At 49.8% G+C, this 24956-nt stretch overlaps 1 protein-coding gene across 2 annotated transcripts in view; it reads right to left on the bottom strand.

The window, feature by feature from the left end:
• The window catches only part of TUBGCP4 (tubulin gamma complex component 4), a 317619-nt gene that overhangs the window by 159699 nt on the left and 132964 nt on the right, over positions 1-24956 (bottom strand). For both annotated transcript variants that reach the window (XM_069625149.1, XM_069625148.1), the window contains exons 12-14: positions 7923-8030; positions 7346-7484; positions 6877-7054 (exon numbers count right to left, since the gene is read on the bottom strand). In XM_069625149.1, coding sequence (XP_069481250.1) covers positions 6877-7054; positions 7346-7484; positions 7923-8030 — 425 coding nt within the window. The remainder of the gene's footprint in view (positions 1-6876; positions 7055-7345; positions 7485-7922; positions 8031-24956) is intronic.

The raw sequence follows: 24956 nt of genomic DNA, 5'->3' as shown, positions 1-24956 counted from the left end.
CTACACAGGACATGCTATTGAAAAAGACACTGGGCCTAGCAATCTCTCTACCAAACGTGTTGGTAAAACACAAGTTTGGGCTTGTACCCTTGTCTACTAGAGCAAAATGGAAGAACCTATCAAATTATGCTAAGCTGCTCTACCTGCCTGCTCAATCACTGTATGAAGGATGGGGCAAAGAACAAAACCATACTTCTGGTCTGACCATTACGAAATGAAAGTACCAAACGCACAACCTCCTGGATGAGATGGGTTCCTATAAAGAAGAGCTGGCTATTAACCCTTCTCGGGCAAATACAACTATTTCAATACGATTGAGCAAAAACTAAAAGATGAGTTGGCTAAATATAAGCTTTCCAAGGAATATGCAAAACTTAATAAAAAGGGAACAGCTTGCAAAATACCTACTCATCTTCTAATGTCCAAAACTGCGGAGCTTGCATCTCTGCTTTCGACAAAATCAGCTGCCGACTTTGGAGAGAATGAGAGGATGGACTGATGTGAGAGGGGAAACATCAGCTGTAGACTCTGAGATAGGAGTGACATGATGAAATCATAAAACATCTGGTGATGGGTTGTACGGCCTTGAAAAAAGTCAGAGATAAATACTTTGGCATTGTGGTAGGGAATTAAGCCCTTTGGAGTAGTCTCACTGTGGTGGTGGGGGGGGGGCACAGAGTTTGATTCTAGCTTTATGTAGTCTGCTCTCTAAAACATTGAAAGAACTGGAACTATTAAAATCTAGTGAAGATGTGTTGAAATTGGGGGAGATCAAAGCTGACTTTTAATAAAGTGATGAATATGTTTTATGATATGGTATTTATAAAGTACCTACACACAAGTGTTTCAAGGCGCGACGAGGCAAGGCAGGGTAACAGAGACAACGATCTTACTAGGCCAGGTGACATGGAGATCGCGCAAGTGCAGGGAGGGGGCTGGTAGGGGGAGGAGGCAGTGCGGTACATAGGATCAACAGTAAAAAATAAATAGAATAAATAAAAACAGTAGGTAAAAGTGCAGCCAGCTAGTGGCAAGTGCAGGGGTAAGTGCAGACATCAAGTGTCAAGAGCTGGTGGGGACTGTAAGGATACAGAAACAGCCCCCAAGTGCAGGGGGTTGCCCAGGAAAAGGGACCTGGGCCCGAGATCAGAGGGTAGCCAGGTGACCAGTGCAGTTTCAGCCAGGAGTCCAGCAGGGGAGACGAGGAGAGAAAGCAGAAGCAAAGAGAAAGGTTTTGAGGTGCTTCCAGAACCGGAGATGGTTCTCCTCAAGTTTCAGGGAGGCAGGGAGGCTGTTCCAGAGGGAGGGCTCCCGCCGTAGAAAGAGATCTACCACCAACTCGTTGCTTGGATAAACGACTGACCCTGAGGGAGTTGGAGGCGGATAAGTGAAGAGCTTGAGAAGGAAGATATTTAGGAAGAGAGAGTTGGAGGTATTGAGGCCTCAGGCCCCAGAAGGCCTTGTGGACAATGCAGTCTGCAGTGCTGCTTCTGTTTTTAGATGGATTGTAATTTCTTTATATGGTATCCTTTTCTCTTTTAGCTTTGATATTTAGTTTTAATATGTTTAAACGTGTAACTTTGATTGTTTTTCTTTCCTACTTGCTTGCTTGTGGGAATCAAAACACAATTTAAATAAAAGAAATTACCTTGTGAATAGTCGCCCTAAATGCCCATTACATTTTCCAGTTCCTCGCTAGCTTCCAAAATGTTTGCAACCACTGTGTTCAATACCCTGCCTTCCGTAACTGTCTCACCATGTTAGAGCTAGACAGTTTGATCTACTGTTCTACCCATCGCTCCAGTGACTGTTGCATGTAAAGAGTGTTCATGATTACCGGGAGACACATGAAGCAGCATGTTACGGGCTATTTCAAGCATTTGGTCCGCAATTGTAAAGTCAGTATGCTTTGACAGATTACGAAGTGAATACATATTTAAATCAAAGCAGAGGGATAAAATGAAAGCAACTCCGGTTCGACCTGCACTCCGTTGAACTGCAGAATTGCAAACACATGCACTTTCGCGCTAGCAGTCACCCTTAATAATCTGCTAGTGTTGATGAGCAGATTACCAAGCTCTGCTCCCAGGCAGTGCAAACAGCTCCAACGCATGTTGTTGAGGAGTTTGAAAATGAAAAACGTCCTGCAGAACTGCAAAACACTTGTGCTTATACTCGTTCCCTCCCTCCCCATCCCCCTCGAAGTCCCCCTCTCCCAACTCCTGGTCAATGCCACTCTCAGATTAGCCAACGGCTGACTCATGCCGCTGATACAATTCCAGACTCTTTCTCAAATGCACCGTTTATCTTTTGCACGCTCCATCATCTGTACTTGGACTTAGTGTTGTAACACGCTCGCAGGCAGGCGCTTCCTTTTAGGTGATTAAACAACCTCAAACTTTACAAAACACCTTGGCACGTGTAGCCACTAAAATGCCTGGAGAAAAAATAAATAAAATCGGACACCTCCACAATACTTGGGTGACTATCAGCATCCAGTAAATTAAAAAATTATTTTGAAACGCCTCACACTTACTGAAAGTGCCGTTTGGAAACTGCTTCACATACATTTAAAGCCATATAAAATGGCACAACTCCAACCACCACTCCTGCTATGTAAGCTACGTAACATTGCAGCATCCCTAGAGTCAAACGATTTCACAGCCTTGCTTCTGCCGATCTGGTCATAGCCGCCAGGCAATAAAACAATTTACCAGATGGCGTTTGCTTCATGAATGAGCATCTCAGGTTCAGAAAAAAAAGAAGCAATCAAAGGTTTATTATAGCACTAGCATCAGCAGAGCTTTTCTCATACTCCCGTCTTGAATATCCCTCATATTAGATTGAGCGCTTAGATGCTTTTTGGCAATAGTGTCTCACACCACTAACAAGAATAACAACAACGAAGGACTGTGACAAAGGAGGGCGATGACAAAGGAGAAGAAAGAACTGTAATGAAAGAATGGCATACAGGAGGACTGTGATGAAGACAGACAAACATGGAGTTATAAGGGAGAAGGACTGCGAGAAAGAAATGCCAAAGGATAGTGAAGAAGGAATGTGACTAAGTGCTATGAAGAGAAGGGCTGTGACAAAGGTGAAGGGCTGTGACAAAGGTGAAGGGCTGTGACAAAGGTGAAGGGCTGTGACAAAGGTGAAGGGCTGAGACAAAGGTGAAGGGCTGAGACAAAAAATATAAACAAAAGGAGAAGGCCTGCGAGGAAGGAGAAGGATGGGGGAGGCCTGATGGGCTGGCAAAGGATGACCGTGATAAAGAAGGAGGAAGAATGACCAAGGAGAAGAAGTGTGATGAAGGCTTGTGGCAAGGGAGAAGGGTTGATGATGGTCTGGGATGGACAACAGCTGTGTTGGGGAATGGACGTGTCAAAGGAGAAGGACTGTTTCAAAGGAATGACAAAGGGGCAGACAGTGCTGAAGGTATGTGACCAAGGAGAATGACTAAGACAAAGGAGAACAAAGGATGAAGGTCTGAAAAAAGGGAAGGACTGGGACAAACGACAAAGGACTGCAGCAATGGAGAACGAAGGACTGTGCAGAAAGAAGAACTATGATTAAGGAATGTGATGAAGGATTGACGAAGGAGAATTGCGGTTACTCTTAGGTAGGTCTGAATAAGGAGGAGGATTGTTCTCGGCGCCCTTTGGTTCCCTTTAGATTTTTGTGGCCAAGCACACCAAAACTAAAAACAGAAAGGGGGGAGCAGGCACACCAGGAAGGAAAGACACCAAATGACAATGTATCCTTTGTGACGATTCATGGGATCATGCCACTTCTCCCCAAGGGGTTGGGAGCCCTTCCCTGTGAGGCTAGGGATATGAGGGCGCTACCAGTTAGTCCCCCAAGGGGTAGTAAGTAGCGGGAGGACCTCACAGGGAGAGACTCCCATTCCATGATGCAACTTCCCAATCCTTTTTCTCTACAAACTATAAATAAGATCTGTCGAGGTACATGCTGACAATACTACTATATATTATTGTAATACTCCTTCTCTTCTTCCTGTAAGATTAGATACCTTTAATATGAATATTCCTGCTCAGTCTAAACAGATTTGTGCTATGAAGGTACTGAGAAGAACACCACCTATGGAGTTATACAGAATACTCTTGTGAGAGATACAGGGACGAGGTGGCCCCAAGAAGACAAGAGGAGAACTCGAGTAAGCCTGATGGCGGACTACGGCACTCTGCTGGGGAGGTCCCAGCAAATGAGAAACAGCAAAGAAGGACTCACTAAAGAGAGGAAGAGGTGCGCAAAGCCTCGTTAGCCCAAACCTGGAGAGAAGGCAAAATGCGGCAGGAGCAACCCAGACATTTGGAGGACGTCTGCCGCAGACCAGAGGAGTCCTTCTGTGGCAGAGTAGGAGTAAGCCAACCTGGTAGCTGGAATCCTGGAGACGGTGGCGTGACCTTGAGGAAGTGGACCGAGTGGCCCTGCAACTATGCCGAAACTTGCTACCCAGAATGCGCACTGGCTACCCGGAATGCCAGCAGAGATACAGCGGGACCGTAGAGAGAGAAGATCTAAGCCGAACATGCGTTGGCTAGGAACATAGAAGCCCGACACCCCAGGAAGAACTGGTGACATGCTCAGACTAAAGTAAAGGTAACTGTAGCTACAGGTGCCCGGGTAGGGGATTAGGGCTTGTGAAGCAAGCCTCAGGAGTAATCTCCCTCGTCTCATTAATTGCATTAAGAATAAGAACTGTGAAGAAAGTCTTGGGAGTGATCTCCCTTGTGCCAGTTATCACATTGTGAATCAAAACAGTTGGGAAGAACGTCTTGCAAGGAATGTCCTTCATGTCCATAACGATTCCAACAGTAACCAAAGTGAACAGAGCCTCAGGAGTGATCGCCCCGGTCTCAGTAAGTGGAGCAAGATTGCCCAATTCGGAGATAAGGAGCGCATCACTTTCAAAAGAGCATTCAGAGAAGCCTGGAGTGAACTAGAAAGGCTTGTAAGAACTATTGTGAAAAACAGACATAAGAACACGGAGCCATGCAACCAGGAGAAGGGAAATCACCGAGCCATGCAACCAGGAGAAGGGAAATCACTGAGCCATGCAACCAGGAGAAGGGAAATCACCGAGCCATGCAACCAGGAGAAGGGAAATCACCGAGCCATGCAAGCAGGAGAAGGGAAATCACCGAGCCATGCAAGCAGGAGAAGGGAAATCACCGAGCCATGCAAGCAGGAGAAGGGAAATCACCGAGCCATGCAAGCAGGAGAAGGGAAATCACCGAGCCATGCAAGCAGGAGAAGGGAAATCACCGAGCCATGCAAGCAGGAGAAGGGAAATCACCGAGCCATGCAAGCAGGAGAAGGGAGTCACCGAGCCATGCAAGCAGGAGAAGGGAGTCACCGAGCCATGCAAGCAGGAGAAGGGAGTCACCGAGCCATGCAAGCAGGAGAAGGGAGTCACCGAGCCATGCAAGCAGGAGAAGGGAGTCACCGAGCCATGCAAGCAGGAGAAGGGAGTCACCGAGCCATGCAAGCAGGAGAAGGGAGTCAGGGAAATCACCGAGCCGTGCAAGCAGGAGAAGGGAGTCACCGAGCCGTGCAAGCAGGAGAAGGGAGTCACCGAGCCGTGCAAGCAGGAGAAGGGAGTCACCGAGCCGTGCAAGCAGGAGAAGGGAGTCACTGAGCCAAGGCAATCACTGAGCCATGGAACCAGGAGAAGGCAATCCTTCTCCTGGGTGGTATTTGTTGAATCAGAAGCTAAATTCTACCAGCATATTATCTTCAAAAAGAAGAATTGAACTAAAACAAAGAATATTGCCTTTAGGGCCGATTCCTGCTACACCAGAAGGGAGTCATTCACCTAGTACCATTTAGGTTTCCTTCTGCCGTTTAGTAGTAGGGCTAGAGTAGAGGAACTTTTTGGACAGGGGACAGATATTCATTTGGACTTCCACCCTGACGATGAACACCCCACTTATTCCTTGGTTAAGTAGGGACTACCTTTTAGAACTAGGGAAAGGTAGGAGGAGTCTTTATTTGAATAAAAACACATTCAAAAGGCCACCTTTGACGCCAGACTCCTCATTCCAGCACGCCACACCTTACACCAATCAAAAGGTCCACATACACACAGCAATACTTTGGCTAGCTTGGCTTTGAAAACGTTCTGCCAAACCTAAAAGAGAAGGCCCACCTGCAAATTATTGAATACAAAAACCAATCTTTAAAAAACGCCCACACACACAAATCACTTTCCCCATTTGTCGCATAAAAAACACATTGAAGATGATGCAGGCACGGAACAGGGGTATCCGAGCACAGCATTGGCATTTGTGGCCAAGGCACATCAGAGACTAAAAAAGCGAATATCCTGGAAGTGTAACAAAGACTTGGACCAAGTAGCGCAACAGAGGATCCCGTACAAAAGAATGAGGCTATCCATGAGCATCTCGGCACTGTGCAGACAGTAACATGAAGGCATGGGAAGCTACTATATACAATGCTCAAGATACAGCATGTAACAATATAGAGGGTAGGCAGCGAGAGAGAAGAAGCATCCAAATAAGTCACTAGTGTTAGCTGCATTCTAAAAGATACAGAGTGTGCAGATCAGAGGTGCAGATCCAAAGATCCCCCACCATCAACTATGCTGGCTAGGGCGGATGAGCGTTTTAGGCTAAAACACCTCCAGAGACAAAGGGGGAGGGTTATATTCAAAGGCTGTGCACTGCCTGGGTAAAAAAAACAAAAAACAAAAAACAAAAAAAATACACCTTCTGTGCCCAGGACTCTTGCCTGGTCAGACCTTTCATCAGCCTACATTCATCAAATATTCACATGTGCTGAGCAAATGCAAGCCCATCATAAGTCACAATATTTGCATTTCCAATCACTCACCTGCAGATAGTACTGAAGATTGTCCACTAGGAATGCCATACGATTCCTTAGTGTCCATTTGAAAGAATCAGTTTCGTTGAACTTTAGGTGTTTCCTCTGCATCAGGAGAGCCCAGCAGTGCTGGAGCTCGGACTGAACCCGGCGTACACTCAGCAAATACTTGAATACAACATTGTACCTGCCAAAGAAGCGCAGTGTGATTGACAACTTAAGGACACGGGCAAGCAACAATCCATGCAGTTACCTTATCAATAAGAGGAAGGCGTCAAAGAAAAATCAGGAGACCATAACTCTGCTCAAAGCGGTGGAGTCTGGTATTAGTGCATTAGCTCGCCCGTCCCATTCTGTTAAAACGATACAGTACAGTTACAAGGATCCCATCAAATTCTGCAGAATTGTCTGAATACAAGATCTACACATTGGCTGGGCTGACCGAATGGCTTGTGCAGGCATCACAGTCTACACTTACTTTTCCAGCACTGCCGGGGTGAACAGAATGTGCAATGGCCACTGCACTTTATAGGAGAGGCCTAGAGCTGCCCAACCAGAGGTGGGAGCTTCTCGAGGGGAAGGCTCACGAGGAGGACCTTCACGGGCTTGAGATGCATCTGCAAAGTGAAAATAAAGTCTAGTTTCACTGTAATATATTAAGCAGGTCAGATCACAGACATGCATGATGTTTGAATACACATGTTCTCTGGAAATAATCTCAGTAAGTTCCAACTCATGTTACTGTTGTTCATTGGGGTGCGGATGAGCGAGACCTTTCAAAAGTGCAGGCTTGTTAGTGGAGTTATAGCGGTCCATCTTTCACACATCTATGGATTTGTTTATGCCAACATGCACCACCTTCTATTTCGAAATATTGAGCAACATGGACTTGGTCATTAGCCTTGAAAGCGAATGATGAAAACAGAACATCAACCACAGAATTTGCTTTTGTGGAAGATCCTCTACAGGCCACGTGACCACATTTTCATGAAGGCTTCGGAAGGAAGAACTAGGAAGAGAGATGAAATGGAGCATGAAGGAGTGGTCAATAATACCTTTGTGCTCTTTTCCATGATAGTCAATGGTCATTTGGAGAAGAGGAAGGAGGTTATCGTCATCCAGTAGGACTTTGTGTGCCGCCAACTGGAAGGCCACATTTACATCTGTGGGGAAGCAGAGATTGATTAAAATGCACAGAGGAAGGTGCTAATATGGAGGAATGTAATTCCTCAGGAAAGCACTGGCAATAGAAACTCAAAACATTGAACCACTGTCCCATACCGCAGGAAAAACACAAATGTACTTGTGCAGGTCCCCTGTCAATGACAGACTCAAGGTTGTATAAAAGGGTTACCAAAAACAAACGTTTACCTGTGCCACAATCTTGACTGATTACTTCACACCCCTGGGCATCCAAACCATCCTTCAGCCCATATCTTCCAACTCCTCCCAACCCCCTGATCCAAAGCCGCCTCCTCGGCTGGGAACAGTCGCTCCCAGTCCTTAGGATGTATAGTGCTGCCACACTGCTTTCTTGGCTGCTTGTAGATATCAGGATCAGGTCGTGGTTAGCTTATATTCCCCTACCAGGTTGCACAGCTGGTACTCCTGGGTTTCCTTACTCCTCAGACTGGGTGTTTTTGCTGCTCTTTGGACCCTGGAAGTGACCAGAAGCTTTCCCGAGGCTGGTCTCGGGACTGGGCAAGGCTAATACCTTGCCTCCTCCGGCAGGCTAGGAACCTAAGTGCCACATGGTTTTTGTTTTGGGTGCCATAACGGTCGCTCAACCTTCCACTACCTTCCTTCTTTTCTCAATTGTAATCTATTGAAACCTTTCTCTCCTCCTCAATTTCCTCTTTCTTAGCCTATCTGCTCTCCCAACCGCTTCCTCTTGCTGCCGCCTCCTCGGCTCTCTCCTCCGCTCTATGCACTGCTCCTCTTTCACCTCTGTGCTCTTTCCCTTCACCTCTACTCTGCTCCCAATCTCTTGCTCTCTTTGCCACATTACCATCATCTAACCTGCACCTATCCCTCTCTCCCTACTCCTAACTGCCACACTACACCTTAGCCCTGCTCAGTTGTCATGTGCCTGCTGCAGACAGTGGGGGTAGGACAGGAATTTGCTGCAATGGTATAGTGTGCATGCTTCAGGAATGGATGCAGGCTACGTGAACTGCAGCATACCTGAGGGACTGCAAATGGTTAGTGTAAGGCACCAGTGTTCCGCAAGCTGAGGCTACAAGCATGTGGCCGCCATTTTAGAACTCTGTGAGCAGATTTAGTTCCATAGGCGGGTTGGTGTTTCTAGTACTAAATCTACCGGCAATGTGAGGAGAGTGGCATCTACGAGACAAAACGAGGGTTATGCTGCAGTGGCAGTCGTGAACATCAGTGTATCAACAAACCATGTTTCCACAAACGCATTGCGAGGCCTGCAAATGCCAGTGCTGGCAGCAGAGTTAGGGAGTTTTACACAAGTTTCTGTCTGTGACAGAACTTGGCAAAGCCCACCTTAGGTGACAGGGCTGTAACCCCTTACTTTTAGCCTGAACTACCAAAGGTTTGGTAGCAATGACTGAGCAGCCAGGCTTAGTCTGGGAGGGACGAGGGCTGTAGTAAGGCACACAGTACTCCAAGCACACAATTAGTTCAAGGAAACACTGACACACTAGAAGTTATATAAAAATTGTCATTTATTTTATATATACTAAGGCTTTAGAAATAAGTACTATTGACACAGTAATATCACAGTAGAATACAAAGTAGCTCACTTTAAATCAAACGTAAAGCAACACAAAGTGAGAGAAACTACCGACACCAAAAAGGAAACTTAAAATGAACCCTTGTAGCTTTAGTTAACCTACCTGCTTTCTTGGACTAGGCGGCAGACAGAAGCACTTGATCAGTGGGACGCCCAGCAGTGGATCTTTACGGCACTAGTGCGATGAGACTTTTACAGGCTTCGGGTCAGTGAAGGTTGTGACTTCTCTTCATTTCTCAGTCCTCGGCTGAGGGGGCGCCTAGGAGCGGGAAAGAGTCACTGCAGGCCCAGAAGGATGCTCACAAGGTTTCAGCCGAAACCACACTTCACAAGACGATGCACCTTGAAATGGCCCAGGTCCTAGGGTATTGGAGTTTGTACCCCGGGTGGGTGGGGGTGGGGGAGGGGAAGCAGAGGGGGGCAGGGGGTGGTCGCAGCTCTTCATGGGATGGAACAAGTTATTTACCTGTAACTGTTGTTCTCCAGCATGGGTCTGGCATGGATTCACATGCTCATGAATATTCCCCGTCGGCAGGCTGGGAATCCTCAGTAAAGAAAAAAATCAGTTTCAGTTTCTTTCTTAACCGTCTTTCTCCTAACAACCAATCACTGGTCTCTGGGTCATACTGTCCCCAGCCAATGACTGTCCTCTACCCAAGCCCCTCCTCTGGCAGCCATCTTCAGATTTGGTAGCATATAAAGTGGCAGTAGGACCAAGAGAAGAGCCGCATAGGGGTAGGCGGGAGGGTTTGCATGTGAATCCATGCCAGACCCATGCTGGAGAATAACATTTACAGGTAAGTAACTTGTTCCTTCTCCAGCTTGGGGTCTGCAATGGATTCACATGCTCATGAATAAAGAATACATAGCAGTACATGCATGCACAACCACGGGAGTTGGCAAGGCTCAACATTAAGCATCTCCTACCTCCTCACCAGGCTCAACTTCAAGCGAACAGGTTGCGCAGCACTGCTTACCAGACTCTGGACTCCTCCCTGGAATCCCAGTCGATGCAGTAGAATCTCGTGAAGGAGTGCGTCGACCTCCACATAGCAGCCCTGCAGATGTCCAGCAGTGGTACAACAGACAGGAACCGCCTAGTTGCAGCGATCGCTCTGGTCGAATGGGCTCTCGGACGGCAACGGTCGGTTTGCCAACCGGTGACAATGGGTGATGTAGCCAGAGAGCCACCTGGAAATGGAAGCCTTGGAGAGGGCCTTCCCTTGGTTCACAGGACCAAAGTTCACAAACAGCTGCGATGTCCCCCGAAACCTTTCATGCGGTCCATGTAGAACTACAGTGCACTAGCCACATCAAGCGAGTGCAAAGTCCTCTCAGCCTGCGACAAAGGCGACGGGAAGAAAACAGGTAACACCAAGGGCTCTCTGAGATGGAAGTCCAACGGCACCTTGGGCATGGAGGAGGGGTGTGTCTGCAGCACGACCCTCGCTTCGTGGAATGTTAAATATGGAGGAGAGGGCATGGATCTCATCGACTCGTCGTGCAGAGGTGATGGACACAAGAAACTCTGTCTTCTGCATAAGCTCGAACGGAGGACCCATGATCCTAGTCAGCATCACATTGAGCTCCCATGCCGGGGCCGGAGCCTTCACCGGCGGGAACGAACGGAAAAGTCCTTTAATGAATTCCTTGACTAGGCAGTGTGACCACAACGACGACCGCCCCAGAGTTCTGGTGTAGGGGGAGAGAGGCGCCAGATAAACGCAGATGGAAGCATGGGCCAACCCTGCCTTGGCCACCGACAGCAAATACGGCAGCACCTGTGGGGCCATAATCCGTAGAGGGTCGAGTTTCTGTGCATGGCACCAGACAGCGAACCTCTTCCACTTATGGCTGTAGCATTTCAGTGTAGACGAAGCCCTGGCCTTGGCAAACGCCTCCTTGCAGTCCGCCAGGAGATCGTATCCACCAAACTCTAGCGCTGCAGGAGCCAGGCCTGCAAGTTCAGCGACCCTGGGTCATGGTGCAGAATTGCGCCTCCTTCCCTGGCGAGAAGATCTGCGTCCACCAGAAGCTTGACTGCCTCGGCTACGCTGGTGTGACGAGGATCATCCTGCACCGGGACCGTCTGAGTGGACTGATGAGTCACAGAAACAACAGCAACGGGGGAAACTCAGGAACAGGCCGTCGCAGGGGAAGGAGAATGCATCCCCCCATGCTCCCTGGCTGGGGAAACCTGCTGGCGAACCTCCGACACTTGGTGTTCATCGCCGTCGCAAACAGATCGATGTGGGGACTGCCCCATTTTCTACAATAGGTCCACCTGATCCTGCCGAAGCTCCCAATCGTGGCAAGAGCGCAGCTCCCTGCTCAGTGAGTTGGTGACAGTGTTCTTCACTCCTGCCAGATGAAAGCGTACCAGGAACATCCTCTGGGCGACGGCCCAGTGCCATAGATCCTGCGCTTCCTTGGAGAGGGCCGAGGATCTGATGTCCCCCTGCTTCCGGATGAGAACATTGTGGTGGTGTTGTCGGTGAACACCCGCACCACCTTGCCCTTGAGGGATGGAAGGAAAGATTTGAGGGCCCAAAACACTGCCCGTAGCTCCAGGACGTTTATGTGCAACAACTTCTCCTCCGGTAGCCACAGGCCTCTTGAGAGGAGATTTCCGGTGTGCACAGCCCATCCCTCCAGGGAGGTGTCAGTCATCACCGTCTCCTGATGTGCTGGGGTCTGGAAGTCCATGCCCTTCACTAGATACGTGCGGACGCCCCACCACCGAACCGCTTGAGAGAATGTCGCCTTGAGGGCGATCTTGTCCTCAAAGCTTCCCGATACTTGAATCCAACAGGTGTCAAGGAACTCTTACAGCGGCCGCATCCGCAGCCAGCACAGCCAAACGAGGTAGATGCAAGACGACATCATGGCGAGCAGGGACTGGATGGACCTCACCCTGGCAATTGCACCTTGCCCAGGATGGACTTTATCTTGTCCTCCGACAGTGAAGCCGGGCGCGACACTGTTAGAGCCCAGACCACAGAAACTGAGCGACCTGCGATGGCACCAAGCAGGACTTCGCATAGTTTATCGAGAACCCCAGTTCCGTGAGCAGGTGGATGGTTCCCTTAACTTCGCTCGGATGAGCCAATCGTCCAGGTAGGGGTAGACATGGACCCCCTACAGGCGCAGCTGCACTGGCGCCAGGCACTTGGTGAAGACAATTGATAGTGCTGCCCCTGGACCACAAAGCATAGAAACTTACGATGCCCCTTGTGGATGGGAATGTGGAAATAAGCATCTCCAGGTCCAGCGACGACAGGAAATCCCCTTCCTCTAGTTGTCCCAGCACATGCTGAAGGGTGACCATCTGAAACTTCTGGGACATCTTGAGGCGAGTTCTATCGCGCCCTTTTTCAGCATCGCTCATACCTCTAGAAGTAGTTGTGGGATGTAGTTTTCTTGCCTGGTTACTGGTGGAAGGCGGGGACACTTCCTTTGGAATTCCAGGGTGTGCCCGTGGGCCAGGGCGTCCAGCACCCAACAGTCGGTGGAGATGGACTTCCACACGCCGATGAAGTTCGCCAGCCGGCCTCCCACCGGGGTGCTCACAGGGAGGCAAACCCCCCTCCCCCTCCTGACATCACGGCCGGTTCAGTCCTGCTTCATCATGGACGTCCCCCCCTTGGGGACCTTGGCGACGACAACGATTTTCTCTGGCTTTGCTGCGGCCCCTGTTGGCTTCCTGGGCTGAGGAACAGGATGGTTGACAGAACGAAGAGAAGTTGCCACCGAATCCTTTGGAGGCACCATGGGACTTGCCTCTGGAGGCCCGAAAGGACGGCCGTCGCTGTTAGAGTGTGCCCAAGGCACGAGCCGTCTCCGTATCTGCCTTGATGGCCTGCAGAGATTCGTCCACCGTCTTGCCGAACAAGTTGTCCCCGTCGAAGGGCATGTCCAATACCCTTGTCTGGACATCCGGATGGAAATTGGTGGCCTTCAGCCAACCTCGCTGACGAAGGCAAACGCTGTTGCCCATCTGGCGTTGTCTGGCCACCATGATGTCATGGTCTGATGCCACCTCGCCTTCTTGTAGGATTTCAAGGGCCTCTGCCCTCTTGTCGTCTGGAAGGAAGTCCAGGAGAGGGGCAATCTTAAACCAAAGCTCACCGTCGTAGCGGGCCACGATGGCGAGAGCGTTGGCTGCCTTAATGGTTGTTGCTGCCGAAGACCGAAGAAATTACCCGTTGTCCCATGACGTCTAGCTTCTTTCCCTCACCGTCCGGTGGGGAAGTACAAGTCGATGCCGCCGACCCTGCAGATTTCTTTCTGGCCGCCTCCAAGACTACCGAATCCGGGGACGGCTGAGATCTGAAACACTTCGGTGCAGAGTCTGGCACCCTGTATGTCTTCTCGTACCTGTCTTTTTGCCGAGGCCAATGACGGGTTCTTCAGGAGGGACAGTCCTTCGTCCCAAATGTCGTCCAACAGCGGGATTGAGAGCAGGGTCTTCCCCTTGGCTTCTCAGCGCTGATAAAGGAATCCCTCCTTTTCCTTGTGGTTCAATTGAAATAACTCCGAGTGTCATGACCCACAGAACGCGCCACTTCTGGACTTCCTGGTCCTTATCGCGACGGGGCTTGTATTCATTGTTTCTTCCAACATGGCCGTATCACATGACACGCCTCGCACCAGCCTTCACGGCAGACGTACGCCCCATAAATGTGCCACGGCCCCGCGCGTCTCAATGCTATTGCGAAGTAGCGACCAGACGTGTGCGGTATTGTATCCTTTGCTTCTTCCAGTTTACCCCATCCTAGTCCCTTTCCTTCCTTTCTTGGTTACTGGACTCGTGTGCTTGTTGCGCACCCTGTTACTTTCCTGGACTCCTGGATCCCTGCATCCCGGAACCTTGAACGCACGCTGTAGTCGGAAGAGACTCGTGCAGCTTTATTCAAGACTCGATCAGTTCGCAAGAAGGCATCGACCAAGAAATCCAGCAAAGATCGAACTCAGGTGAGAAGGAGGAATCTCCTTGACACCGAGGCCCTAGAGATCACGGCGTGGAACGAACCAATCTTGTTGGATGGAGAAGCACTGGCGACGGTAGGTCCGTTCTGTCGACGCCGTTACCCGTACCCGTCGCCGCAGTTTCCGTCTCGTCCCTCGGCAGAGGGGATGGAGGTGAAGGCTGGAGGAGGATGGACTCTCCTCCTCTTAGTCGGTGGGTCCCCTGATGGTCCAGGTGCCGCTGGATCACCCGTCGGAGGCACGGGCATCCCTGTCCTTATCTCTGGACACAGAATGTGCAGAGCTTGTAGGATGTCTTCCGACCTGTCCATCGGTGGTGGCGGCGGTTGCAACGGGAGCGTCGGCAGTGGCGTGGTGTCCTCTGGTTCCTCACTGCCCTGCCACCCCTCGTCAGTTCCCTCATCGCTTTCCACATCTGCCTCGTCGGAGGCCTCGACGAACTTCTTGTCAAGCACCTTCAGTCTTCAGGCCAGAGAGCTCCTACTCGGAAGAGATATCCGAGTCCAGCTGGACTACCGTGCACCCCCCCTTCTTCTCAGCCAGGGGCAACGACCTTGGGGAGATGATCAGCATCGTCTTCACGGGAGTCTTCTCGATGGGCAGGAAAGAGGATTCCCGCCGAGCAGGCAGGGAAACTCTCGTCTTGGGGGTCGTCTCCACTGGGACCGCATCTGGGGACTTTGCCAGGGATGCCACCACTCCCTCAATAGACACCTTCGCCTGTTGAACCTGGGCCTTCACGACATTGGGTGCGTCGGTGGCCTTCACCATGGGGGGGGGAGGGTGGTGGAGGGTCGACGCCCTGCTCCCCCTTGACTTTCTCCATCAGTGTCGACCAGGTCTTCACCGAGCCGGAGCGTTGGCTCGTGGTTGACTGCATCAGCGATGCTGCGCCCGGGCTGGCTGCCGCGGAGCCCGTACCAATGGCGCTCCCGGTGCCCCTGGAGTCACAGTGCTTTGCCTTAGGTTGGGCCCCCGTCGCCGGAGCGCCCTCAAAGGTCTTAGAAGACCGCTCAGGTTTCCTCTTGGGAGAAGCATGCTGCCGGGGCTCACCTGCCGGGGTCTTAGTCTGTAGCCACTCGGCGAGCCGCTTGAGACTATCCTTCATGGTGCGTGGCACCATGTCCTTGCAGAACGCACATGCCTCCTCCACGTGCGAGCGGTCTGAATGTAGGCAATAAAGGCACAGGGAGTGCCCATCGTCCAGGAAGATGTTCCGCAACCTGCATCCTGGGCAGATCCTGAACAGAGGTGTCGAGTCTCCTTTATCCTCGGCCATGTCCACGCAGTGTAGGCCTCCAAGAATCTTCTGTAATCCTCCAAGAAGTGAACTCGACGAAAAATAGCCCTTGAGGGGCGTAGAAAGTTCCAAAATACGTGTCCCTGTTAGTCGGATGATGGATCGATGAAGCTTGAGGCTCGATTGACCAAAAAATAGAGCAAAACGCTTGGAATTTTTAAAAAAAATTTTTTATATCAGTTCCAACCAGTTCCAGAGCTATAGCACGAGGACTCCCAACACTTGAACGTGCGGTAAAAATCTGAAGATGGATGCCAGAGGAGGAACTTAGGTAGAGGGCAGTTATTGGCTGGGACAGTATGACCCAGAGACCAGTGATTGGTTGTTAGGAGAAAGAGTTCAGAAACGAAAATGAAACAGATTTTTTCTTTACCGAGGATTCCCAGCCTGCGACAGGGAATATTCATGAGCATGTGAATCCATGCCAGACCCCATGCTGGAGAAGGCGCAAAATGCACGTGCAATGAGACTGGTCAGGCCCACTGTCAGGGTTTTTTTTTTAACAAAAGTCACTCTTAGGAGTACAGGTCTCCATCTGAATTACCCAAAGGGTTTAGTAGCTATGGTCGAGCAGTCGGGCCTAATCCAGGAGGGAAAATTGCTCTAGTTGAGTAAAAAGACCTTCGAGGACGGTGACGAATCGTCGGATGTTGTCCCTTCTCCCCTACTGGGAGCTCCTACACATGTGGCCAGGAAGATGAGGCCGCTCCCCGATAATCCCCTTGGGGGTGGTACTCAGTGGAAGGAGCACATGTGTGGGGATCCCTCTCCACCCCCACCCCCCATCCAAGCCCACTTATGGGACTAGGGACGGCCTGGCGAGAATACGGTATCCCAGCCAATCACCTGAACCTAGACCCATTCCCTACAACACCACCACTGTCACGCTCACCTGATTCCCACGGAGGCGCAGGTCTGGCTTCGAGTGCTGATGCTTCTTCTATGGTGAAGCGCAGGGCTCTGAAGATGGACTCTCTGGCTCGCAGGAATATTCCCCTGTGCGTGAAAAGGGAGTATTACCCACTGACGGAATAATGCTCAAGCCTCCCACTCCCTTCCAACCCTCCACGATACCCTTCCTCGATTCCCCGTGAAGTCTCACCTTAGGGTCTGGAAGGATGAGTTCTCCATCCTGCTTCTGATGCAGGGGCGCGTTGAAACCCAGTTACTTCACTGGATTGAGGTTTGATGGGAGTTCAAATAAGCTTGACTATTCAGGTAAGGCGCTGTAAGAGTTCTGTAGCAAATTCAAAAGTTCAAGCTTAATAATAATGTTCATTGTCTTGTTGCAGCAAGCGCTAACGCTTATGTCTTTTTCCCCTTAGGGACCGGGGTTCGGAATGCCAGAGATATGGCGCCGACCCGAAGTGAAACGTGCAGTTCCAGTAAATGACAGGTAAGTTCTGGATGAGCGTTCGGGTAATGTCTTTGCATTCGCTCATTCAATGTCTGTCTTTTTTCCCCATAGGGGCCGGGGTCCGGAATGCCAGGAAGCGGCAGGACCCGAAATGAAATGGGAATGACCCAACAGGTAAGTCTTAGAAGGAAACTGAGCTTTTCCTATTCCCTTCCTTCTCTCACCTTGTGTTCTTGTCTTTTTCTCTCTAGGCACTGGGAAGTGGCTGCGGATCCGGATGATCGCTGCTGAAGATGGAGGTGCCCAGGAAAGGTGAGTGAAATGCAGCGCTGCAGCGATCGAAGCGAAATGCTTTTAAAATGTCGTCTTCCCTTTCAGGATTGTCGGAGTGATGTCTCCGTGATGCAGCTTTAGCAGGTAAGGTCTTCTTTCTCTCCAATTCTCTCTTAGCAGGTGACCCAGGATGCTGACAGGCGTGGCTGAAGTCCAGATGCAGGAGCTGACACGGTGAGCGTCCAGCTGCGAGGAGCAGAACAACGCGAAGCGTGAGTTGCTGATCGGGCGTGGTTTAAATAGCTTTGGAAGAAGTTCCAGGTATGTATCCTCCCACCGATCAGGTATGTATCCTTCCCCGACCACACCCGGGTGGAAAGTAGTCCCACAGGTAAAGTAGTTCCATTCAGGCCTCAAGAGGGCCTGGATGTAGCAGCATGGTCTGCATCAGGTAAGTGCACATTAAAACACTTGTCTAGCTTTATGAGCCTGGCGCCTAAGGCGCCAGGACAGGGGTCCAACATGAGCCTGGCGCCTAAGGTGCCAGGACTGTGTCCAAAGGGCCCCAGCTTGGGCCCGCTGGCACTTCCCTGGGGGGAATGATGCCTGCCTCTGGGGTTGCTGGGTCGGACCTGGCTCCTTAGAGGTAGGCATGACAGTACCCCCCCCTCAAGGCCCCTCCCAAGGTTGTTCCCTCCGGGGGTCTTGGCTTGTTCGGAAATCTCCGATGGAACCTTTGTATTAATCGAGGTGCGTGAACATGGTTACTAGGCTCCCACGATCTCTCCTGAGGTCAATATCCCTTCCAGTCAACAAGATAGAAGAGTTTGGACTTTAACACCTTGGAGTCTAAAATGTCTTTAACTTCGAATTCTAATTCCCCATCAATTTGAACTGGGTCTGGAGGCTTGGACAGTCGGGTCCCTGGTTGTACTGGCTTCAAAAGTGATGCATGAAAAACTGGATGAATACGCATGTTAGACGGTAAATACAGTTTAAAGGCCACGGGATTGATTATAGCCTTGTTGGGATAAGGTCCTATGAATCTGGGATTGAAGGTTCGCGGGCCCTTGAGGGGTAAATGTTTCGTTGCTAGCCATACCTGGTCTCCTACTTGGTAAGGAGGAGTTTTACTTCGGTGCAAATCAGCGTTTTCTTTATACTTTTTCTTGGCTTGCTGTAGATGAGTTGCAGCTTCTTTGAAGGCTCGGGTTTATTGTGGAATGCAGATTTACTGCGGGCATTTCCAGGGTCAGAGGTGGATCTAGATCAGAGGTCCGAGGATGGTGACCATACAAAGTATAAAAAGGAGTTTGTCCGGTTCCAGAATGCACTGAATTGTTGTATGCATATTCTGCGATCCAAAGGATGTCTTTCCAATTTAACTCGGATTGGTGTAACATGCACCGAAGATATTGCTCGAGAGTCTGATTGGTTCTCTCGGTTTGTCCGTCGGTCTGGGGGTGCTGGCTGGTGGATAACCGCACATCTATTTGTGCTAGTTGGCAACACTTCTTCCAAAAATGGGAGATAAATTGACTTCCACGATCCGAGACTAATATGGAAGGGAAACCATGTATGTGAACTATATTCTCCAGAAATTCCTTGGCCAAGGTGGAAGCTGAAGGCAAACCTTTTAAAGGGATAAAGTGGGCCATTTTGGAGAATAGATCCACAATTACAAGGATAGTGTTGTAACCAGCACAAGGAGGCAGGTCTGTTATAAAGTCCATTGACAAGGTGTGCCATGGTGCCGGTGGAATATCCAAGGGTTGAAGTAGGCCGGCTGGCCTTTTCTTTTGACCCTTGTTTTGGGCGCAAATTCCGCAAGACAGTACAAAAGACTTTATGTCTTTTCTCCAAGAAGGCCACCAGAAGTGGCGTTTGATTTTCTCCTCCGTTTTAGTGATACCAGGGTGTCCTTCCATTAATGATTCATGATGATGGGCAATAACAAGTTCTTGCAATTCTTTACTAGGCAGAAACAACCGCTCCTGGAAGTAGGGTAAGTCATCCTTAACGGTGTAATGAGGACCCTTTTGACTCCATTCCAGTAAGGCTGAAGAGTCTAGAAGTTGTTTTACTTGCGTTTGGATGTCCTCAATAGTTTGCAATGAAGTTAGGCTTAAGATTCTTTGTTCAGGTATGATTGGCACAGGTTCTAAACTCGAATTGGGTTCTTCCATGCCAATCCGGGATAAGGCGTCCGCTTTACCATTCTTGCAGCCAGGGCGATAGGTAATTACAAAATCAAATTCCGCAAAGAATAGAGCCCATCTGAGTTGTCGTGAAGATTGAGCTTTGGCCGTCTTTAAATACTGTAAATTTCTGTGGTCCGTAATTACGGTGATGGTGTGTCTTGCCCCGAGAAGGTAGTGACGCCAAGCCTTGAAAGCAGATTTAATAGCCAGTAACTCTTTGTCGGTAATTGCGTAGTTGATTTCAGGAGGAGAACATTTCCTGGACCAAAAGGCCACAGGGTGTAGTTGGTTAGTTTCTGGGTCTCTTTGCGACAGGACAGCTCCCATGGCCGAACTGGATGCGTCGGTTTCCACAATGTAAGGGAGATCTGGGTGCGGGTGCTTCAATATAGGTGCAGAGGTGAATTTGGTTTTCAGGTCCTGAAAGGCTTGTTCGGCCTCAAGAGTCCATTCAAAGCGTTTGTTTTTCTTTAGGAGAGCTGTGATGGGTTGGACTGTTCGGGAAAATTCCGGGATGAATCTTCGATAGAAATTGGCGAAGCCGAGCATGCTCTGAACTCCCTTCACCGAGCTAGGAGATGGCCATTTGAGGATAGCGTCCACCTTTCGCGAGTCCATTCGGACTCCTTGAGGTGTCAGGATGAATCCGAGAAACTCCACTTCTGTGGTATGAAAAACGCATTTTTCGAGCTTTGCAAATAGTCTGTGCTGGCGCAATTTCTCAAGAACTGCCCTAACATGTTTTCTGTGATCGGATTCTGAAGAAGAGTACACCAGGATGTCGTCAATATAAACAACGACACAGACGTCGATAAGTTCCCGAAGAACATCATTCATAAAGTACTGAAAGGCGGCAGGTGCATTGCACAAACCAAAGGGCATCACCTGATATTCGAAGAGCCCAAATTTGGTGCGGAATGCAGTCTTCCATTCGTCGCCTTCTTTTATACGCACCAGGTGATAAGCTCCTCGGAGATCTAACTTGGTGTACACACAAGCGTCTTTCACCTGGTCGATAAGCTCAGGGATCAAGGGCAGAGGATAATGATTCTTAATCGTTATTTGATTTAGGGCGCGATAGTCTATACATGTTCTAAGGTCGCCCTCTTTTTTCGGGACGAAGAACAGAGCTGAGGAGACAGGAGACTTGGACAGGCGAATAAAACCATTGGCTAGGTACTGACCTAAATGCTGACACAATTGTAGGTTCTCAGGTTCCGTAAGAGCATAAATCCTACTACAAGGTAGTTGAGCATTGGGTACCAGATCGATTTGGCAATCATAAGACCGATGGGGAGGTAACGTGTTAGCCTGTTCTTTCTGAAAAACGTCTTGGAATTCTTGGTATTCTGACGGTAGCTGTACAGGGGTGGAAGTTGCTGAGGCTAGACCCATAACTGAATTTCTTGGGTAACAAGTTGGTTCACAATCAGGAAAACGTATCTTCTTTGCTCGCCAGTCAATTCTGGGATTATGTGTTTCTAACCAAGGAATTCCAAGAAATACTTGAAATTGTGGGGCCTTGATCACATCAAACACGATTGCTTCCCGATGTCCATCCTGACCCACCAGTGTCATTTCAACAGTGGAATGCGTTACAGGCCCTGAGGCTATTTCGGTTCCATCTACTGTAGTAATGACATCTTGGGTTACTTTCGGGCGGAGAGGGAGCTTAATCCTGGAAGCCAATTCACGGTCTATGCAATTTCCAATAGCTCCACTGTCGATGTATGCTTTTATAGCATGCAACAGCTGAGGCTGTTTTGGGTCCACAAGCACCATTGGCATGACAAAATGCGAGGTCAAAGAGTTTGTTTTCAAGCTCGGCAAGCGGACCCCTACGCTTGTCGGGCTAGGTCGTTTCCCGAATCAGGTGTCAAAAAATCGTTATCAGTGGCTCCAATCACCTTCTTAGGTGGTTTAACCGGACAATTTCGAAGAAAGTGACCGGAAGTCACGCAATACAGACAAAGTTGCATTTGCCGCCTTCTCTCTTGTTCCTTCTGCGTTAATGGTCCTTTAACACCGCCGATTTGCATAGGTTCGGATACGTCGGTACTCTTGGAGTTAGCGTGGGTTTTGATCGGTACTCTGGTTTCGTGCTTGAACCGATCTGCTTTTCTATTTTGAAGTCTGTGATCAAGTTGAACCACCAAGTCTATGTAGTCTGCGCAGACCTGGGGTGGATCTACTATCTGAGCTAGAAAATCCTTAAGCTCTCCGCGCAGGCCTCGATGAAACAATGTGATCCTTTTGTTTTCTGGCCATCCAGTTTCCACAACCAGTCTATTAAAGGTGGCAACGTAGGACAGGAGATCCTGATTACCTTGACGTAAGGATAGCAGTTCGTTATCAAGGGCCTGTCCTTGAGAGTGTCGAGCAAACAATCTTTCCATGCTGGCCTGGAAACCCTGAACATTCTGGAGAATGGGATCATCCTGATTTACCAATGGAATAGACCAATCGGCAGCACTGCCACTGAGATAAGATAGTATAAAGGCTACCTTGGTCTGGTCGTTAGGGAAGGCCCCGGGTCTGCATAGAAAGTGTAAACGACATTGGTTCATAAAGACGGCATATTTCTTGGGATCCCCCGCAAAACGTTCAGGCGGGGCCAAAGGCATGTGTCCAGGTAGATTGATTTGTACCGGGTTATCCAAACCCATTGATGTGGAAGTACCTCCGGAATTGGATAAAGGAGTGTGCCCTGCCTGGGCCTGCAATAACCTTTTGGCCAGGTCATCTGTTCTTTCCTTGGATAGGATCAGTTCTCTTTTGAGAGCGTTAGTCTCCTGGCGGGCTGAGTGCACTTCTGCCCGTAATTCCCCCAAAAGCTGGGCCAGCTGATCTGTCTCGGAAGTCTCCATAGCGCCCGGGTGGGAAATTGTGGGTAGGCTTCGCGTTCTGTCACGCTCACCTGATTCCCACGGAGGCGCAGGTCTGGCTTCGAGTGCTGATGCTTCTTCTATGGTGAAGCGCAGGGCTCTGAAGATGGACTCTCTGGCTCGCAGGAATATTCCCCTGTGCGTGAAAAGGGAGTATTACCCACTGACGGAATAATGCTCAAGCCTCCCACTCCCTTCCAACCCTCCACGATACCCTTCCTCGATTCCCCGTGAAGTCTCACCTTAGGGTCTGGAAGGATGAGTTCTCCATCCTGCTTCTGATGCAGGGGCGCGTTGAAACCCAGTTACTTCACTGGATTGAGGTTTGATGGGAGTTCAAATAAGCTTGACTATTCAGGTAAGGCGCTGTAAGAGTTCTGTAGCAAGTTCAAAAGTTCAAGCTTAATAATAATGTTCATTGTCTTATTGCAGCAAGCGCTAACGCTTATGTCTTTTTCCCCTTAGGGGCTGGGGTTCGGAATGCCAGAGATATGGCGCCGACCCGAAGTGAAACGTGCAGTTCCAGTAAATGACAGGTAAGTTCTGGATGAGCGTTCGGGCAATGTCTTTGCATTCGCTCAGTCAATGCCAGGAAGCGGCAGGACCCGAAATGAAATGGGAATGACCCAACAGGTAAGTCTTAGAAGGAAACTGAGCTTTTCCTATTCCCTTCCTTCTCTCACCTTGTGTTCTTGTCTTTTTCTCTCTAGGCTCTGGGAAGTGGCTGCGGATCCGGATGATCGCTGCTGAAGATGGAGGTGCCCAGGAAAGGCGAGTGAAATGCAGCGCAGCAGCGATCGAAGCGAAATGCTTTTAAAATGATGTCTTCCCTTTCAGGATTGTCAGAGTGATGTCTCCGTGATGCAGCTTTAGCAGGTAAGGTCTTCTTTCTCTCCAATTCTCTCTTAGCAGGTGACCCAGGATGCTGACAGGCGTGGCTGAAGTCCAGATGCAGGAGCTGACACGGTGAGCGTCCAGCTGCGAGGAGCAGAACAACGCGAAGCGTGAGTTGCTGATCGGGCGTGGTTTAAATAGCTTTTGAAGAAGTTCCAGGTATGTATCCTTCCACCGATCAGGTATGTATCCTTCCCCGACCACACCCAGGGGAAAGTAGTCCCACAGGTAAAGTAGTTCCATTCAGGCCTCAAGAGGGCCTGGATGTAGCAGCATGGTCTGCATCAGGTAAGTGCACATTAAAACACTTGAACACTTGTCTAGCTTTATGAGCCTGGCGCCTAAGGCGTCAGGACAGGGGTCTACCATGAGCCTGGCGCCTAAGGCGCCAGGACTGTGTCCAAAGGGCCCCAGCTTGGGCCCGCTGGCACTTCCCTGGGGGGAATGATGCCTGCCTCTGGGGTTGCTGGGTCGGACCTGGCTCCTTAGAGGTAGGCATCATGACAACCACCTCCTCCTCCCCTTCACCTCCCTTCTCCACCCCTACCTTCATATACCATGTATTTCTGTAGCATACCAGAAGTAGCAAGTACTGAGACGAGGAAGATCTATAGCGAGTTTCATCATGCCTCACTCAGTACTGGGACGAGGAGACGCGGAGCAGTACAGAATACTTACCAGAACCACTTTGCCCATTCTAGTGCTTCTCGACAGCAGATTGGAAAAAGCCATGTGAAAAGCAAAGGAGGTCTTGACGAAGCGTCAAGCCCTTCCTTGAGGAGCCGCGAGAGCTTGCACGGACCAGGAATGAAGGCGGAAGCTGACTCGGATACCAAGAACAGCGTGAGAGTCTGAGGCCGGTCCAAGACATGAGGACCACACGGCCAGCAGGCGGGCTAAAATTCTGGGTACCCCCGAGACCCAGGGAAGAATCTGCGCTGCCAGGAAGGAGAAAATGACTGCAGAGCCGCGATCCGTGGAGAGCGCAGTGAAGGTAGCAGGGGAGTGAACCAAGTCTACAAAGTGGGGAAATTAAAGTCAGACTTGCGAGCATGGGACCCGACCCCATATTAAGAAAACTGTGAAACTGATACAGAACATGCAGTCCTTGGTAGGCGAGTAAACCAAGTCTGCCAACCAGGGTCAGACACCCACCACAGCTTGGGAGTGCATCCAGGCTGTTCTTTTGCATCACAGTGCCTTGGCGGAATCCAGGTCTGCCAACAAGGTTCAAGGACCCAGGGACAGACAAGAAGCCTGAGAAAGGCCATCAAGGGGACAGAATGTCCCCCAGCAGTTGTTGAACGTTACAAGAAGCCTGAACAAAGGCCGGGGAAGGCAAGGGAGTTATTCCCCACTATTTCAAGGTCTAAAGATTCTAGAACTGTCTTTTGTTCAGGGGAAGGGTACCACCCCCTTTGGCCTGGAC

Source organism: Ambystoma mexicanum, chromosome 11 (genome assembly GCF_040938575.1).
Source record: "Ambystoma mexicanum isolate Mex_15411 chromosome 11, UKY_AmexF1_1, whole genome shotgun sequence".
NCBI lineage: Eukaryota > Metazoa > Chordata > Amphibia > Caudata > Ambystomatidae > Ambystoma > Ambystoma mexicanum.
This window is presented reverse-complemented; position numbering and strand designations above follow the sequence as displayed.